This window comes from Nansenia antarctica (genome assembly GCF_963989245.1).
Source record: "Nansenia antarctica genome assembly, chromosome: 3".
Lineage (NCBI taxonomy): Eukaryota > Metazoa > Chordata > Actinopteri > Argentiniformes > Microstomatidae > Nansenia > Nansenia antarctica.
The window spans coordinates 58,261,815-58,276,891 of NC_137688.1; the positions used below are offsets into that span (position 1 = coordinate 58,261,815).

A 15,077-nucleotide genomic window follows, 5' to 3' on the forward strand; every position below is an offset into this window, starting at 1 on the left:
AACTTTATGATTTCTATTTTTACACCAGCTTTTTCATGACCGCTGCTACTCACTCATCTGTATGCCTTTAAGATCCCCTTGTAGGTTGGCAGATGATGGTCAAATTTGAGATCAGCTGCATGGTAGTGGAGCTATGCAATGCAGCAGATTATATAATATTCATATGGTTTTGGAGATGCATGCCCAGATCTCAGCAGTATAGGCCTGACAGCAATGTAACCACTCAAACATGCTGATTTCATGTCATGTTGTCAATGGTTATGAATCATCATCTTAGGTCTAAAGACACTAATCTACATACACAACATCCCTATTCTTACTATACAGTATAAATCACAGTTTTATGAGCTCAAACTTCCAATTGTTTATTGAAAAGAGAAGTGTAGAAGAGAGATATCCTGATAATCCAGAGATATAATCATTTAGGAACAATTTTCACTGTCAGTCTGTGTACCTGGTTAGAAAATACATTATACCATTAACTTTACTGTATAAGTGTTAAGCATAGCAGGTGGCTGCTGGACATGTCGTCAGGGGAAGTTGTCAGCAATGAAGAGATATTAAGATTATTCTATTTATGACATGTCCATGACATACTACAGAATGTAACCCGAGCCGTGAGTACTATTCCAGTTTCAGTGCCAGCATTTCAGGCATGTATGCTTGATATTAAAAAGTGGACCAGTGCTGTGCAGTATATTGAGAGGTCCATATAATTAACATTAACAAAGTAGTCTCCAGAAGCTTACTAAAATGTATATCAGTGCTATAGGAACATCTAATATGATGCAATCACTTTGTAAACTGTAGCATGAAATGAAACATGGCTGTTGTAGCAGAACATAGCCTGTTTTTGCAGGCTATGAAATATCTTTGGTCCAAAGCTTTAGGTCTGCCCCTGTGGAGACAGTTGTACTGTAGGCCTACAGATGTCCCCTGTGTTTCACACAGTCTTGTCTTACCACTCAGGACCTCCCAGTCACCATGACCTTACCATGACCTCTGGTCACAAGGTTGTCTGGGACTGGGATGGCATTGTACTTAGCTATAGAAAGTCTTCAGGAAGTACAATATTTTTACCTGAATTTATGTTATACACAGAGCTGTGACATTGAAAAGACAGTTTGACCCAGTCTTGAACCCCAGCTCTCAGCAGCATAGGCCTGCCTCTCACAGGGAGACAGATATAATGTACTGTAGCTAATCACAGACTGCCAGAGGTGATTAGAACACAGACAGTATCTCCCACTAAGAGAGTTATCGGGGTTACAATAAAGCTGTATGCCATTACAAATGACTTATCCTGACTGTGGTTTAGTTATGACAGCTTTGTTTGAACAGTTTTTTCCCGCCAGCCATGGTACTTACTGACAGTGGCAGCTGAACTCATGAATACAACATGGTGCAACTCCCAGCGTGTATTCACTCATCATCTGATAAATGAAGCGCAAAGCTGCATTATGTTCTGGTATTGCAGTCAGCTCTCTTTACCCCATACAGTGTTGTCAAGGCTACCACTGTGCTTTCCATAATGTATTGTTATTAGAAATGCCTAAAATCTACTCAGCACAATGTCACTATTAAAACTCTCTGAGGAGTAGCTGTGGAAAGAGTATGGACAGTTTCATTCCCACCCTAAGATACTGCTGCAGGATTGCCTGTACTGTAGGTTCTCAAAACGAAAGTCTGTCTTTGTCTTTGTGTACTATATCCCTTCCCATATTTAGTCACATTTGAGTCTTTGCATGGCTGAATCGAATTCTGTTTCAAAGGCATTTTTTTGAAGAGGTAGGAAATCAAGTGGGGGGGGATTTGGAAAGTTGCCACCAGCTGTCAGTACCTAGTTTTACACTGGCTAAGTAGGGAAGTGAGGGAGTCAGAGTACAGGGGGCCCTCATCACATTCAAACAGTCCTGACTGCCCCAGACACTCTGAGTAAAAACACCTCACGTGTAGAGGTGAAATGAGCGGAAAAAGAAGCAGAAGGCTAGGGTCGTTACAATACATTTCAAATTAGTTGTTTGACAAACACACAAGTATCAGAGGGTCTGAATGTGGACATGCAGTACCGTACTACAATTTAGTGAAGCATTTAAACTCTCTCCCTTTCACCACAGTATGTGTTAATGTGCCATATGAGAAAATAGCCATAATGGAACATAATACCAGGATGTGTGAGCCTGTGAGATGTTTATACACAACATATCAATTAGTACAAGCAAACACTGACTGGCTTTCACAAGTGTTTTTTGTTTCCCAGATTAGCTGCACTGTCATGCCTTTGAAGGCATGTGAACATGACAGAGGGCAAGTGCTATCAACACCCCCCATTTTGTTCCTATAGGCATAGGGGGTGTCTTTGAATATCAGAGGATGCTGCATAACTTTCAAACATGTGTGCAAAGAATCATGGGAAGTAATCATCAAGTGGTCTCTGTTCCACTGGTCTGAGCAGCAGTGATGGTTTATTTACAGTAAAACACACTGCTGTGCGCGTGTGAGATTGTGAGACTCTACAGCTGTAGAGTAAAATAGAAGTATTGGCATCTGTTAGAATGCTGATGGCTTATAAAGTGATAGCCTTTAGAGTTTGCCTTATGGGTCCCATAGTACAAGTGGAGGGCCACTATAAATACCCCCAAAAATGTCAACAGCAAACAGCTGTGCATGCCATCCAAGGTCCAGCTCACAAATAGGGGTGAAGTCCTTCCCTTATTTACCTACCTATTTTGATGGGCATAGAATCCATGTATCAGCTACAGTACAGGCCACAACTGTCCCAGTTGTTTTTTTTTTTGATCAAGGCTCATGTGTAAATCAGGGAGACTAGTCTAGCATGATCACATCTCTGCACTATGAACATCTGAAGAGCTCGTCATCCTCATTCAATGTTTCTGCTAATATAAATTTGTCGTATTAATCAAGAGAGAAATTGTCCTCTTAATCATTAGTCATGAGGGAAATTGTTATGGCTTAACTCATTATGAACTGAAAACATGTTAGTATAAGTTGATGAAGTTTATGGGAGATGTGTGAAACCCTTTGATATTGCTATATTTACTATAACTATATATATATATACCATTTGTGAACACTATTATTAAAAACTATCTCTATTTTAGATCCTAAATTCACTGTTATTGCCAAGTGACCTGAGACAGAGAACAGAGAACAACATAGAGTACCAATGAAACCATTTTACTATAGAATAACATAATAAATATTGCCCAGGGCTTGTTTAGATATTTGATACAGGGCATTTATCTAAACACTGGTGTGTAATAGTGTGCCTGCTGTTACCCTAAGCATGTCAGCTTTATATTTTCTATACACAACTGTTCGTTTTTGTTCGAATCAAACTGACACTCAAAATTAAGACAGTTCTATGGCTGTACCCACGGGAGTGCTTGGCTTTTCCCCTGAAACAACTATTAATAACACCCAGCTCTAAAGTGGCTGCTACCATTTGGCTGCCAGGATTTTCTCAGCCTGAGTCACAAGCTGCTTTCATCAGAGGTACAACCTTGGGGAACTTTGGCTCCATTCAGATCCAATGGCCTCATGTTCTTTTACTGAAGACTCTAGAGCTCCAAGGTTATGGATCTACTGTGTTTATGTCTGCTATAGGCAGTTGATGTGTCATCATTAGAAACATTGTTCTCAACTCAGTGTGAAAGCTGATTAATTCAGTTTGCTCAGAACTTTCAGTAATCTATTCATCATTGAAATTCAATTATCATGTGATATTCACAGCTTCTTGCCTCTGATGCATTGAGATCATTATGTTGATAATGATGCTTCTGATGTTGATTCAGAGAGCAAAGAGCTCTCTGAGCACACACAAACACACACACACACACACTCGCATACACACACACACACGCCCGCACCCTGCACGCATGCAAGCAAACACGCAAACATGCACGCACACACACACACACGCACGCACGCACACACACACACACACACACACACACACACACACACACACACACACTCACACACACACACACACACACACACACACACACACACACACACACACACACACACACACACACACACACACCAGTCTCTGATCAATGTCCAAAGACAAGCCAAGCTTAGCTCCCCTAGTGTGATATGATGGAAAGCATGACTATGGCTCTCTGTGACAATGGAAACAATGGCTATGAGTTGGCACAGTGAGAGCTATAGCTCTTGACTGTCAAATGTCACTCCTGTTGTTTGATTATGAGCCTTGAGTGCAGTAACCTTTCTCCATATAGCCATAGCTCCATGTGTACTATACAACGTATACAAGTACTGTAGTCTTAGTCATATGAAATGTTTTGGGTTATTGAATGTGATAGGAACATGTTGCTTTTATATTGGTTGCACATTATTTATTTTATTCCAAATGTTGTTAAAGGTCCCCATGAGAGTGTAGATCATTCTCACTCCCAGAGTTGGGTCCCACACCTAATCACAGTCAAGTGCAGCAATTGACGTAAGAGATAGAAAAAAAGGTATAAAATGGTACTGTATACACTTTGACAGTATACAGTATCTGGAGTTACATACTGTAGGGCATTAGTCAGAGGTTATGTAAGATCACATGGGAAATTATGTGAATATGTAACATTTGCTATTGATTAAAAGCCTTGAGGTCATACTTTAATGAGGCTGAGATAACATAAAGTTACCTCTCCCTCTCCAGACTAAGCTTCCTTACTGGTCAATGCTGTACTGTGAATATTGTCAAGTGATTACATTGCTCTGCAGTACAAATGATGCATATGACTCATAGATATTACCCTGGCTTTGTAAACAACACATGATCCTGTTGTGCAAGTACTGGAGAAGACTGATATGACATTTCAATGGCCATGATCAAAACAGTCTCTGTCAAAGGCCAGGGAACTAATGTAATCCTTATGGCCTATGCAAAAAGCAGTCACACAAGTCAAGTCATTTTTAAAAATATTTTCCAGCTAAACATTGTGTGTTTGGGTGATGAATTAAGAAATTATTCTGTTGTCATCCTTGACATCGTCTAGGTGAGAATGAGGTCCAGGAGCAGTGCCATGGAGGGCCCAGACGATGGACAGATCAACATCACCCAGCCCACCAAAGGCTTCAACAACAAGGAGGAGGAGAACACACCTGAGCTGATGAAGAGGAACATAAAAGTTCAGCGGGGAGAGAAAGAGGGGAGGACAGTTGTGTCTGGAACTGTGAAAAGGCCACAAAAAGCCCTTGAGAAAAGCAGACAGGCAGGAAAAGTGAAGGATATCTCCAAAGAGGACCTCCTCCGCTTGCTGGGAGTGATGGAGGGAGAGGTGCAGGTGAGAGTCTCCGCTCTGCTGTGTGCTAAGCTAACTCTGTAGTCAGTTTTTGGTTCATATTTGGCGAGCGGGATATATTCTCAGCCTCTGAGGTTACTGTGTTACTGTGTGTACTGTGTTACTGATGTTACTGTGACCAGAGTCACACTGACTCACTGCCACTGCGTGACGTTAGAATTATAAGGTTCTATCTCCGTTTAGGGTAGTTCAGAGATATTGAGCGTCAAAGTTTTTACATTCCATTATGTTTTGTGAGATGGAACCTTTGTATTTTATTAATTACTAACAACAACAAAAAATCAACATTTAAAAAAAATAACACCACACAGGCATTAATAAACACCTAATGGATCAGATTATGTAAAAAACTAAATTTTGACAAAAATTGAGATAGAACCTTATAATTCTAACGTCACGACTGGTCTCCCCCAGCAGCCATTAACACTGGGCCCCTCCCACGCTGCCCCCATGGTGCGTCCTGAGCAGGGGGCAGGGCGGACAGGAAACAGAACATACTGGTGCTGTCCACTTTGAAGCCGACTAATTATTCTCTAATGGAGTTCCATTTCTACACAACCCTCCTGAGAGGGAGGCTGCTGCACCGTCCTTCCTCTTCCTTTTCAACCAGCTGATTTGTTCAGGCGTTGTTGATGGATTCCATCGGAGCTGGGATAAGTGACAACAGATGTCCTCTACGCTACATGTTGAAATCTAACTGAACCCTGAAGTGCACATTTCAAACTGAAAAAAATGCAAAGGGTATACAAAGGGTTTTGTTCATAACAACTAGATGACTTGCAAATGGCATTCTACAGTATAATGACTGAATATTAAACGTTCTGTTCACTATTCTACTGACTGAGATAAAGAGGGAGTATTGTTGTGTCCTCATCGCTTGCAAGAATGTGTGTTATGACAAGGGGGGTCTAGCTGGAGAGAACAGCACCCCCCTGTGGTGTGAGTTTGGATAGGGGTACAATTCATGCACTAAACTTCTCGTTCACTTACCCCACCATGTGGTCGTTTCAATAAATTGCACAGATCTTTACAGTTTTTCTCTATCGCTTTAACACTAACATCTGAACCTCAAACACAATGACCAAAAACTGAAACTGGTGTATTTTATCTCACACCAATTCTTCACAACGACAAACACATTTCTTGCTTATTACTCATTTTGCAGCTCTAAACCGCACATTTAACAAAACATTAATTATTGTGTTCACATAGAAAACACTTCCATTCAGAATGCTAAACTCAAACCACTAATAACACAATCACACTCCTCATATGGGCAAACCCCTATTGCTTTTCAATTAGCAATCATAGCTTTAGCAATAAAAGGGCCAAAGGTGAGCTCTCATGTGTTTAAATATATCAGAAATATATCAGGGCTGGATTCGTCATGCCAGGCGATACTTTCCCCTCTGCTTGGCCAGGGAGAACATTGTCTGTGATGTCGACAAGGTGTTGTGGCCTTTGTGTAGAGTATATGCAGAAGGCTTATTTTCATTTTTCTATTGTTTGTTCTGTATGAAGAATACTTTACAAATCCAACGGTCATTGCTGAGATGTGTACAGTATTTCAGAATTTAAAAAAACGTTCTATTCTTGTATTTGTGTGTTTTATATTTGTGTATGAAATCATAACAGTTTATAACAGGCTACTGTATGTATGTAATGTATTGTAACACTGAAAATGCAAAAGGCCTACTGATAATCTTATCATAGTGTTTTCCATTGTGCAAGCCAGGGTTCAATTGGTTGTTACAAGTGTCTATTCATTTGATGGTGTGTGTGTGTCATTTGATGACAACATTTGAAGTGAAGTGTTTGCTTTTGCAAGAGATTTGTGGAGTTTAGGGTTTTGTGTGTGAGTTTTTGGATTTGTGTTAAAAGTTAAGAAAAAATGAGCTATGCTTTGACTAAATGTGTTAAAGCGATAGAGAAAAACTGTAATAGAACATTATTTTTATGGTTGCTCTGGAATATTCTCCAACCATTTTGACCTCACATGAACTACCGTTTTATAATCCCAAATATGAAAAATAATATATAAAATAAAATTCAGCATATTTTAAATTTAATCTTTAATTCATTCCACTAATTAATCCCACTGGTCCTTGTCCACAGGCGCGAGAGGACATCATTCACATGCTGAAGTCAGAGCGTACGCGGCCCGCCCGAGACCCTAGAAGCCCATTACGGCTCCGCTGCTCCCATCAAGACCCTCCAGGCCCTGCAGAGAGACAGCCTGCTGACCAACAGCCCGACCGCAGGGGACGACGTGTATGAGATGCCCATGGCAGAGGTGATGGCCACCATAGAAATACATGTAGACATCGTTAAAGGCTCTCAATGAGTACCAACCTCTGGTCTGGTGATAAAGAAGCATGTGAAAATGAAGTGAAAATGAAGTGTGTCTTGTTCCCATCAGTTGGATCGGGTGGAGGAAAAGCATCGTGAGACGTATCGACGCATGCTAGAGCAGCTGCTGTTGGCTGAAAAGTGCCACCGTCGCACGGTCAATGAGCTGGACAACGAGAAATGCAAACACACTGACTTTATGAACAAGAGTGATGACTTTACCAACCTGCTGGAACAGGAGAGGGAGAGGTGAGGGTGTGTATGTGTGTGTGTGTGTGTGTGTGTGTGTGTGTGTGTGTGAGAGAGAGAGAGAGAGAGAGAGAGAGAGAGAAAAAGAGAGAGAGAGAGAGAGAGAGAGAGAGAGAGAGAGAGAGAGAGAGAGAGAGAGAGAGAGAGAGAGAGAGGCAGGGCAGGATGGGTCATTCACTTTGAGAGAGGGAAGGATGGCATCACTACTGCTCTCTGCGGTCATGCTACAGTGGCTCTCTCTTTAACCATGAATCTGCCCTGGCCAAGCTATAGCAAACAAAGAGCCAGGGATAAAGCATGTGAGTTATCAGAACTCACACACACACACACACACACACACACACACACACACACACAAGACATCAAGGCTGAGGGAGCTTCAAAGAGCACTGACGGAGAGTATGAGACACCCAGGCAAGTGAACCCCTCACAGGCTTAAAAGAGACCCAGAGGGGCCCTGCGAGGCTTGGATGATGAGGGCTAACACAGCCAATGCTCAATAGAGTGATGAATAGACTCAGCCAATGAACAATGATGAATGAATGAATGACCAGGCAGTGTCATGGTGCCACAGTTCATGTAACCATCCTCCAGGGCAGGTATAATGCTATAGTAAAATATATACTGCCAATACAACTTTGTCATGGCCTTACACACATCCATTTCATGTCTCAAATATACCTGTCATGTGCTGTAATTTCCCCATCAAATATATTTATAGTGAGGCCGTCTGATAAATGTTTCTTTGACTATGGTTTTAAACAAGGATGTAAAAAAAAAAGATAGAAAATGAAATACCAGGATGATGATCCCAGGTGGAATTTATGAGGCTCATAACGGTGCTGGAATCCAGATGTCAATCTACCCTGCCTCCGGTAGTACCTCAGACTGCCTGTCAGGACCAGGCAAAAGACAGACAAAAGACCAGCAAGTCAGGACAGAACCACTGACATCACCTACAGGATAGTAGAGCAGAGCCATCTGATAAGACCCAGCATGCATCTGTCTGATAGCGAAGGTGATGAATGGTCTATCAGGACATGGTGGATAGTTTATCAGAACTCACACGTACACGCACACGCACACGCACACGCACACGCACACGCACACACACACACACACCCACACACACACGCACACACACACACACACAGCACTATGCACAACTAGCTTCAATTAAGGCGTAAATGCTCCATGAAGGAGAAGCCTCATGCCTCACTGAAAGGTTTATCCACAACACCAAAAGTTGTGGAGTACTTTGACAGTGGGTTGCATGCGCATTATCAATTTGGACCAGATGGCCTTATTCAGTGTTCTGTTATGTTTGAACACAACTATGTAATATCCTCTGTGAGCAAAAAGCTGTCTTTATTATACATATGTGGACATGCTTTAGTGGTTAACATTACCATGTGTGTGTACTGTGTACCAGGGTTACTTGGTTTCTGTTCACATGAAGAGAGTATCTTATACATGCCGAGCACCCCTTCAGTGAGACACACTGTTTGTCTGTAGAGAGACAGAGAGACAGAGAGAAAGAGAGAGAGAGAGAGTGAGAGATGACCAGAGGACTCACAGAGCGAACAACTGTCCAAAGCACGGAGACAGCTGCTTCACATTCATCATAAAACATCAAATACTTTTGTGAGCATCTCAGACAGGCCAGTGAAATAATTTAACGGACCCTATTCACCTTTGTACTGTAGGTGGGGCACAGCAGAGACAAAGACAGCTGGAGCTCGCTTCACATCTCTTGATGATTCTGAGGGATCCCCTTGTGCTAGTGAGAAGCTTAGTGTTCCATAGTTCGGGAGGATGTGTAGGAGGCTAGGAGTGCTGGTTTAGTGACCAAATGCACTGAGGTTTTACGGTCTGTTGGACATAGCGTGGAGATGACAGCCCATGACCTCACAGAGTCCAATTACTGTTTTGAAGCGGCCAGTGTCAGGCTGGGAAAAACAAACTGACCAACAACTGTACGTTTACTTAAAGCCTCTAAATTTAGCAAGGTTTATATGGATGGGGTTTATAAGACAAGTCATTAGAGGGAGTGTTATTCAATATAAAAAAAAGTTTGGGTTTTTATTATTTTCATATTTTGATTTGTGGCTGAAGCTCAAACATTTGATGACTTGTACGTATGACCCTATATACAATATACAAATGCAAACACATGTCATCTCTAGACAGGTTGTCACCTCAAAATCATTATTAATTTGTTAAGAAGTATATGGTATACTTAGTATCTCAGCCTCAACCTTTGAATGAAAGACCTTCTAAAATGGCACAGTTTCTAAATGGTGAGCTTTGTCTTCAGGACTCTGTATTTAGAAAACCACTTACCACCATCCACTGCCCCCCCCCCCCCCAGTGGCCCCTTTCCCCCCTCCTCCTCCTCCTCCCCTCCCCCACTCTGCTCCGCTCCCTCAGCCTCAGTCTGATAACACATTCCACCTCGCTGTGGTCATTTCAGAGATTCACTGCAGGTGATGTCATGGACAACCCTGGCTGAGCACCTGTGAAAGGATACCAGGTTACAGAGGTCATCTGCCAGGATAATTAGATGCTCTTTGTTTACATTTCATCTACCATGGTGGAAACCCTCCCAGTATATCTACTCCTATTCTTTTTTTTACTGTATGTTGAAAACATTTTCACTACACACAATGAGAGCAAGGTCTATAGCATTTTCAGTTTCACACAAATATACTCCAAAACAAAAATGAACAAAAGAAAAACCTCTCCAGTAGGAAATACTTAGTCACAGATGTGAATTCTTTCTCTCTGCTAGAGGAGCATAAATAGTGATTTTACTGTGACCAATATACTGTATTGATGCCTCTCTAATGGTGTCTGCTGTGGGCTTAGCTTGGCCTCACACTTGTGGGAGGTTTGGAGCTTCTCTATCGAGTGATAGACCTCTGTCAACAGAGTGGCTAAAAATATCTCTGACCACAGGGAAACATTTTGGTCATCTGCTAAAGGAGTTATTTTATAACGCCATCATGATCAGGGATATGCCACACACTCTAAACACTCCCATGGAGAATAGAATACAAAATAGTCTTGTGCCATAATAGCACAGTATTAGATTAGTGTAATGCTTTACCTCCCCATCAGGATTTATTGGAAAGGTTAGCATAAAATAGCCCATGAGGCAGGCTTGTATAATTACTCTTTACTGAAGAACTGCTAATGGTCAATAGTTTCTGTGAGTCATGCAGCAGTTTGCTCTTATTGCTGCTAACTTGGAGCCTTTTCTACTTGACAACATTCCAGACAGATTGTGTGAAGGCCACCCTGGCCTGGACCTTGTGACGCAGGCTTTATGATTCATATGCCCGGTGACATCATCCATGTGGCATTTACATGATTACAGTTTTATAAGACCACAAGTGTTTCTCCTGGGAGGGGAGGGTGTGAGATTAGTATTTTATAGAGTACACTCACACGGCAATATATCTGCAACCTCTCTGCAGCATTGGGCTTCTTGTGTAGCACATTCACTCTTTTGTTAGAAACTGCAAGTGTACTTTCTCTACGTCTGCCTGATCTTATGCTATACATGTATGTTGGGCTGTAATCTGTGCTATAGCATCTCAGATGAACATGTATGTATTCAATGAGTATAGTTCCCCTTTGCATTCTGGGACAGGAGATTATGAACCATAGAGTTGCACTTGTCTGGCATTGTTCCCCTCAAAACTTTGTCTCTGCATTGTTGCCTTGTTTCTATGGAAACACTGTTGCTCGCAAGACGGGCATGAGGCAATTGGGTCATGCAAGACAACAGTTTGTATGGGAAGGGAAATGAAACTGCAAACTTAAAATAGTTGTGGGTACATTTACCTGTGGTTTAAAAGTCTGTTGCAAATCTGCTTCAATTCTCTTGAATGCAACCCCTCTCTTTGGAGGAAAAAAAAAGAATGAGAATGAGGACAACACGAAAGATAGTGTGAAAAGCCTTCCCCCCTGGCTTGAATCCCTCCTCCTCTGTGTCCAAACAAGGGCAGCACCATTATGTGCCATATATGGGAGGTGTGACATCACCAGCGAGTGGTGCAGCAGTGCTGTTTTAGACAACATTCACCTTTCATTGTCCATTGATGACATGTTTGGAATGTGATGGCTAATTCCCTGTGGAGCGGGGGCCTTCCCAGAACCTATGAGAGCAGCCGGGCTCCTGCAATTTAAAACATTTCAGGCATGGACCTACCTGCTGTGCATCCCGACTAGTGGGTAAGTTGGAGAGAAAGCTGTTAAAACTTAAGAAACAATGCAATTTAGCTGCTATCATTTGCATTGTTAGACAGGCATCCTGTGCCTTTGTGTACTGTGCTGGGAGAATTCATTTGTAATGCAAAGTAGCAGACTAAAACAAAAGACAGTGTCATGCAGAACTCATCAGTTTCTGGTGTGGTCGTGCCTGTTCCATATGGCAGGGACCTGTTGCAGGCTCCTTCTCTGAGCAGTTTCACAGACAGACTCCCGCAGAGCTTAGTTAAACATTACTACTACTGACATTATTACGTGAACTGCCCTGGTGGCTGTTCTGCATCAGCAGTTTATGTTCACTTGTTTTGTTTTGTTTTTACCATTGAGCTAGCATGTCTCTGGTGGTACTTTGCTCAGTAGTGTAGGTCAGGGTTTCCCATGTTGGAGAGAATCACATGAGGGTTCAGGCTCTAATCTGCCTTAGTCCTTTGTTCCCTCTCCTATCATGCCTCTGCCATTATTCTGCTTGCCTGCCTCCCATCCAGGCTCCCACTGCCCACGGGGTTCTGGGGTAATACATTCATTCTGAGTCTGGTCAGGCTCCACTGGGAACTGGGAAGAGATGTGCATATTAGAGGGACATTATAATAATAGCACAGGTAAATGTTTTGTAAATTGGATAGATTTGATACGTTTTGATTATGTCTGATAATGTTTTGGTCCACTTTAATTTGAGTTGCCCTGTACCTGTACATTTGAAAATACAGCACACTAGTAATAACATTATATGAACATGCTGCTACATAGTGCACTAGTAATTTCTGTGTAATTGCATAGTAATGGGGTTGATCCGTTTATGTCATTACACATGAGGAATCAGCACTATGACAATGTACTGTAACAACATGTTAATACAATAAGTAAGTAAGTAATTACAATGTTACTACACCGGTATAGAAACAGATTTATTTAGTGTCACAAAGACTTTATTTCATATTTGGCTCATCATCAGTGGAACTGATTACTTTACCAAAATTCATGTTAATGTAGAAACTTGGTCTCTCTCTCTCTCTCTCTCTCTCTCTCTCTCTCTCTCTCTCTCTCTCTCTCTCTCTCTCTCTCTCTCAGATTAAAACGGCTGTTGGAGCAGGAGAAGGCATACCAGGCTCGTAAAGACAAGGACCACAGCAGAAGGCTTGATAAAGTCAGAGAGGAGCTGGTTAAACTAAAATCCTTTGCCCTGATGCTGGTGGACGAGCGGCAGCTCCACATCGAGCAAATTGACCAGCAAAGCCAGAAGGTCCAGGACCTCAGCCATAAGGTGCAGGAGAGAGAGCAGAGGCTGGCAGCCGTCAGTGGCACTGCCAAGGAGGACGGCCAGAAGTTGCTCAAGCTGGAGGTGGAGCTAGAGCAGAAAGCAGCCACATTTGCCCAGGAACATGAGGAAATGACTGCCAAGCTTGCCAACCAGGAGTCCCAGAGCCGCCATCTCCGCCTGAAGCTATCTGGCCTGACACAGAAAGTTGAGGAGCTGGAGGAAAGCAACAGAGCACTGCAGAAGTCAGAGGAGGACCTCCAGGAGCTGAGGGACCAGATCAGCAAGGGGGAGTGTGGGAACTCCAGCCTGATGGCAGAGCTGGAAAACCTACGTAAGAGAGTCCTGGAGATGGAGGGCAAGGATGAAGAGATCACTAAGACTGAGACCCAGGCCAGGGAGCTGAGGAAGAGGCTGCAGGAAGAGGACAACCACAGCAGGGAGCTGAAACTAGAGGTGGAGAAACTGCAGAAGAGAATGGTCGAGCTGGAGAGACTAGAGGGAGCTTTCAACGCGAGCAAATCAGAGTGTGCACAGCTTCATGTTAATTTAGAAAGAGAGAAAGGCCTGGTGAAGGATTTAGCTGGTGAGCTAGAGACAGTGAAAACCCGTGTGAAAGAGCTGGAGAACTCTGAGTCAAGACTTGAGAAGACAGAAATGGGCCTAAAGGATGACCTGATGAAACTGAAGTCATTTACAGTGATACTAGTGGATGAGAGAAAGAAAACTGGCTGAGAGAATTAAATATGAGGAGCAAAGAAGTGATGATTTAAATAAGATGTTTAAAAGTGAGCAAGGAAGGTAATGGAGGTCACAGAGAAGCTGATTGAGGAGAGCAAAAAGCTCCTCAAACTGAAATCAGAGATGGAGGTAAAGTGACAACTCTCACTAAAGAGAAAGAGGATCTGAGAACTAAACTTGCAAGTGAAGAGGAAAAGTGCAAGGATCTTAACACAAAGGTTTGTGTGATGAAAAAAGAATGGACGGACTAGAGGAGGCAGAGAATGCATCGTTAAGAAGCAGAGCCAAGGACAATAAGAGATTGCTGGACGAGGACAACAAAGTCAAGGAGTTAACACTGGAAATTGAAAGGCTCAAAAACCGTCTCAAACAGCTTGAGGTGGTTGAAGGTGATCTGATGAAGACTGAGGATGAATATGACTTACTGGAGAAGAAATTCAGAACTGAGGCAGAACAAAGCCAATGCCCTCTCTCAACTGCTGGAGGAAATGAAGAGTCAGATTGCCAGAAACAAGGCCATAGAGAAAGGAGAGGCAGTGAGCCAGGAGGCTGAGCTGAAAATGCGCTGCAAGATGGAGGAGGCCAAAACCAGAGACCTGCAGTCCGAAGTCCAGGCCCTGAAGGAGAAGATCCACGAGCTGATGAACAAGGAGGATCAACTATCCCAGCTTCAGGTGGATTACTCTGTCCTCCAGCAGAGGTTCATCGAGGAGGAGGAAAGAAGAAGAGTATGTGCCAGGAAGTGGTCAACCTCACCAAGGAGCTGGAGGTCAGCAAACGCTATAGTCGTGCCCTGCGGCCCAGCATGAATGGTAGGAGGATCGTAGACGTCCCGGTCACCTCTACTGCAGTGCAAACAGATG

At 42.7% G+C, this 15,077-nt stretch overlaps 1 protein-coding gene across 1 annotated transcript in view; it reads left to right on the forward strand.

The window, feature by feature from the left end:
* Positions 1-5,045: 5,045 nt before the first annotated feature.
* filip1b (filamin A interacting protein 1b) overlaps positions 5,046-15,077 on the forward strand; it is a gene marked incomplete at both ends in the record, with an annotated part of 13,627 nt that continues 3,595 nt past the window's right edge. The window contains 11 exon segments of the mRNA XM_080525251.1: positions 5,046-5,327; positions 7,461-7,505; positions 7,507-7,638; positions 7,765-7,943; positions 13,287-14,196; positions 14,198-14,270; positions 14,273-14,344; positions 14,347-14,445; positions 14,448-14,662; positions 14,664-14,934; positions 14,937-14,983. Of these exon segments, the coding sequence (XP_080381377.1) occupies positions 5,046-5,327; positions 7,461-7,505; positions 7,507-7,638; positions 7,765-7,943; positions 13,287-14,196; positions 14,198-14,270; positions 14,273-14,344; positions 14,347-14,445; positions 14,448-14,662; positions 14,664-14,934; positions 14,937-14,983 (2,325 nt within the window).